This window comes from Apteryx rowi, unplaced genomic scaffold (genome assembly GCF_003343035.1).
Source record: "Apteryx rowi isolate R43461 unplaced genomic scaffold, aptRow1 scaffold_1737, whole genome shotgun sequence".
Taxonomy (NCBI): domain Eukaryota; kingdom Metazoa; phylum Chordata; class Aves; order Apterygiformes; family Apterygidae; genus Apteryx; species Apteryx rowi.
In genome coordinates this window covers 1-4,485 of record NW_020448016.1, presented here as the reverse complement: position 1 = coordinate 4,485, position 4,485 = coordinate 1, and the positions used below count along the sequence as shown (strand labels likewise).

General features: G+C 61.3%; 1 protein-coding gene across 1 annotated transcript; it reads left to right on the top strand.

Annotated features, from left to right (window-relative positions):
- Nucleotides 1-243: 243 nt before the first annotated feature.
- LOC112963695 (PHD finger protein 7-like) lies at nucleotides 244-4,016 on the top strand (the record flags this gene model as incomplete). The annotated part of the gene is made up of 7 exons (XM_026061006.1): nucleotides 244-369; nucleotides 1,066-1,157; nucleotides 1,672-1,773; nucleotides 2,214-2,338; nucleotides 2,908-3,070; nucleotides 3,163-3,269; nucleotides 3,894-4,016. Coding segments are annotated over 7 exons (838 nt in total), but the record flags the coding sequence as incomplete, so codon positions are not given.
- Between the last annotated feature and the right edge of the window lie 469 nt (nucleotides 4,017-4,485).

Sequence of the window (4,485 nt, the reverse complement as noted above, 5' to 3'; positions counted from 1 at the left end):
CCCACTTCTTGGGTGACCCGCAGAGCTCCAGGGCTGTCAGCCTCCGGTGCCCATCATCGGTGCCCCTTGAATGTAGTGTGACAGGGACTTGGGGAGCACCAGCCTTTGCTTGAGGCTTTGAGAGCCCCGCGTTAGGGCAGCAGAGGGGCTTGTTGGGCGCTGCTGAGGGAGGGAGCGGGTGCCCATGCCTCTGAGGTCCTGGTGCTGTGCTGGAGTCACACCCTTGTCCTGCTTGTCCCTCAGGGTCGGCACAGGAGCCTCTGGAGGGGAAAGCCCAGCCCAGCTGTGGCAAGGACTTTTCAGAGCTCTCGGGACCGATCTGCACTGTGGCCGCCATGAAGCGGAAGGCCCGCCAGTCGAGGGAGGATGGTGAGAGCAAAGTATCCCAGCAGCTCCCAGAAGCCAGCGGCTGCGCAAAGGCATTGTGGGGGTGACTTTTGTGCGGAGCTGGGAGAGGTGGCCATGGGCTGCAGGAGGTCCCCAAGAGCCTCGTTGCAGGTTCCCGTCTTGTCCTCAGCAAGGGACGCTTGTTGTGTGGGGAGGGACGTGTTGGGAGGGAGGGCTGTGTGGGGAGGGCAGGTGCTGCCCAGAGGTCGCTGTGCTCCAGGAGTCCAGGGAGGAAAGGGGAAGGCGCGGGCAGGGAGAGAGCGGGAGCCACAGCCGGGGAGAGGTGGGCGCTGGAATCGGCACATTGCTGGGATTTCCGTGGGAGCGGGATGTGCATGGCGGTGGATGGGGACCGGCTGTGAAGGCAAAGCCCCACGCCCTGTGGGGAGGCGCTCTGACTCCTGGGACCCAGCGACACCCTTCCCCAGGCTGTCTGCCACCTCCTGCCCATCACTCCCCTGGGCGCCTGTTGTGATGCACATGCCGGCAATGCCCCCCTTCCTCTCCGAGGCCCCAAAGGGCCCTTCCAACAGCTCCAGGCCTGCTGCACCCCATGGCACAGCAGAGAGAGGATGTTCTCTCGGGGGAATCCCTCAGGTTGACTTTCCCCAGCCCCTCGAGAGGTGCTCAGTGGGGGTGATGTGTGCTCTCCCTCGCTCCTTCCCTCCCTGCCTCCAGAGTGTGTGCTGTGTCACCGTGCTCACTCTGACCCGGATGTCTACGGGCAGACGTGCCAGGAGGACGGCCTCCGCGCACATGAGTTTTGCCTGGTGAGTTCCCCTGGGGCTGCCCACAGCTTTGCCCTGGCACCCCAAGGGGCGCGTGTGCATGTGTGAAATTGCAGCCCCAGGTGCCCTGTAGGTGTCAACTCCTCCTCCTGCACTCCCAGCACAGCCTCCCTACCCGGGTGCTGCTGAGCGACCCTATTCCCTGTGTGGGGGAGATCCAGCCCTCCCAAGCTGGTGCTCAAAAGAGAATGTGCCCAGCCCCGGGGAGTCCTTGAGTAGCTTTCCTGAGCAACAGCTCTGCAGTGGTGTCCACCAGCTGTTCTCCACAGTTCTCTGGGTCGGTGGCTTGCAATACCACAGCACACCCGAGGCTCAGCCCTCCCCATGCCTTCTTGTTCAGGATGAGGTCTAAGGACGAGGACTACTGCAGCTCGCCCACTCCCAGGAGGAGCTAGGCACTGCCTGCCCCTGCTGTCTCTCAAGGCTCAGGACAATCCGTCAAGAATGGTGCCTGTCTCACTGATCTGATGAGCTCCTGCACTTTGCTGCCTTCCAGTATCTTGCTGAAGGGCTTTACCAGAGAGGCACCGATGAGGATGGATTCTGCCAGTTCCTCCCTGGGGATATCAGGCAGGCAGTGAATCGGGCAGCTCAGAAGGTAAGGATGTAGCAGGGGAGGAGGGCTGTGTTGCTGTGACTGGTCTCCCTCATGGCCTTCCCTAGCCACTCCCAGGAGGTCAAGAGCCCAGCTTGCATGAGAGTCCCAAGTGCTCCTGCGTGTCTGTCTCGGCAAGAAGGGAGCTAGCTCCCTAGGGATGCTGAGAGAGGAGGGAGAGCCCGGCTGCAGGCATTCCCTGCTGCCACTCCCGGCTCCCCATCAGCCGCTCAGGGTCACCTGATTGGTTTCTTTACCTGATGCCAATGGGCAGAGTGTTTTGGGGACAAGCTGGAAAGGTGAGGGCTCTTTAACAGAAGGCTCCTGCGTGAGCCGAGCCAGGCCCAGAGATCCCTGTGTCCTTCCCTGAAGGGCAGGGCAGAGCTCGAGGTCCCTGACCAGTGTCCTTGATGGTGAGCGGGGGGCTGCTGTGCTCTTTGCAGACCTGCTGTGTCTGTGGAAAGATGGGGGCCACCGTTGCATGCCAGCAGAAGCGGTGCACCCGCAAGTTCCACTTCCCCTGCGGGTCCGAACAGGGCTGCGTCTCGCAGTTCTTTGGGGAGTTCAGGTAAGGGCTGCCATTGCTTGGGCTGGAGCCTCCCGCGCCTAAAATCCCCTCCTGCTCCCTGCTGCCGTCACTGGCCAAGCGTTTGGGGAACCTGCCTGCTCTGCCCTGCAGTGACCCCTGCAAGTGTCCCGCAGGGCCTGATCCAGGGCATGGAGGGCTCATGTACCATTTTTCCCCCTTCCCTGTGGTGCTGGAGCCGAGCAGGAGGGTGTGCCATCAGCAATGCCCCGGCAGTCCATTGGTCTCAGCCCCCGGGGGGTCAGGATGGATTCCTAAGGGCTGAAGGCTGGCAAACGTGTGTTTTTGTCAAGGCCTCCACCCTGCAGGCAAAGCCCCCAGCTTGGCAGGAGTGTCCCAGGGCCCTTCAAGCAAGTGTGGAGCCCCAGCCTCAGCCAGCACATGCCGAGCCCTTTTGCGGGGGGAACATGTTGGGAGGAAAGGCATGGGAAAAGGGACGTGTGCACAGAGCGCTGCAGAGCTGATGGCCTCTACAGCCATGGGAAGCCTCATCCAGAGACAAGGAAGGACTCCTGCAGATCCTGCAGGCTCACCTCTTTGTCTTCGCTCAGGTCGTTGTGCTGGGAGCATCGCCCAGAGCAGAGAGTGGAGACGCACCAAGATGGGGACACCACGTGCATCATCTGCATGGAGCCCGTGGAGGACAGGACCTCCTACAGCACCATGGTGTGTCCCTTCTGCAAGCACGCCTGGTTCCACCGCAGCTGCATCCAGGTAGGAGACCCTTCCCTCTCCCGCCTCCTAAGGACCAGAGGTGCCCAGCAGGCAGCAGTGTCCCGCTCACACTGGTAGTCTCTCTCCTGCAGGGACATGCTCTCCATTCTGCTTTGAAGCACTTTGCGTGTCCCTTGTGCAAGGACCGTGAGAAGTTTCTGCCCGAGATGTGGCGCCTGGGTATCCGCATACCTGACAGGTTGGTTCTCTTCTTCCCTCTCGCGATGCGTAGAAGAGAGGAGAATTCCCGCCCAGCCCACAGTCCCTCCACACAGGCTGTATCTCCAGCAAGAGAGATGTGCCTGGAGGAGAGGATGATACAGCTCTGCCTACAGGGATGTTCCGTGCTCTGTTCCTGCCGCAGGAAAGGGACTGGCTGAGGAAGAATTAGGGTATTGGTGGTTATGAGCTGTGGAGGGATTTGCTGTTCCCGGAGACTGTCCAGCTGCTTTCTGCTTTTTTTTTCACCTGGGGTCAGCTTCTCTCCCTCAAAGCTCTTCTGGGGCAAGGAGAGCTCCCACTGAACTCCTGTTAGGGCTCTTCCCTCTTGGTTTCCCCCGCAAGCAGCTCAGGCAGTTGAGAGCAGAGGTCAGTGGCGGCATTCCCATTTTGCAGAGGGGGAACGTCAGGCCTGAAGGGGGCCCAGCGAGGCCTGGGTGGGACTCCCAAAGAGGCCTGGCCCCCAAGTGTCCTGCTAGCCTAGTCCCCTGCTTCACTGAGGTGGTGAAAACAAAGGGGTGCAGAAGACCAGGGGCCTGCAGTCAGGATCTGACTGATGCTGGGGGTGAGGGAGGCTCATGTCCTTTCCTTCCTTCTCCCTCAGAAGACCGGCTTGGGAGGAGGAGGAGGAAGAGGAGAACTTTGAAGACTTATATGGAACGTATAGCCACTGTGATGCCAGCCGGTGCCTTTACCAGGGAGGCAGGGAGCAGTCAGAAGAGGAGGGGTAAGTCTCTGCAGGAGCAGTTTCCCGGGCTCCTCAGAGGAGGCAGATGCCTTAGCAGTGGCTTGGCCAGATGTTTGAAGGGCTTGCAACAAGGTGGGGGGCCCCCCAGGGTCCTGGGTTCTGCCCAGGTTCGTTTGTCTCAGCCAGCACTTGGGGAGCAAGGACTCTTGGCAGCCAGGTGGGGCCAGGCCAGGCAGCTCTGCTGGGCACTGCCCCTCTCTGGCCACTTTGTCCTTGGGAGACTTCCTGGCATCACTCCCTGCTGGGGCCTCCGTGGTCACCAGCCTGTTTGCTTCCGCAGCCCATGGCAACTGCTGCTGTGCTCCTCATGCGCTGCCAGCGTGAGCCACCGCCGATGCTCCTCCGTGGGGGATGCCACGGGCCTGTGGGAGTGTGACGGCTGTGCTGGCCAGAGCACTGGTAAGAGGCCGAGGACCTGGGTGCCAGGGCTAGAGGCAGGTGTCAGGCA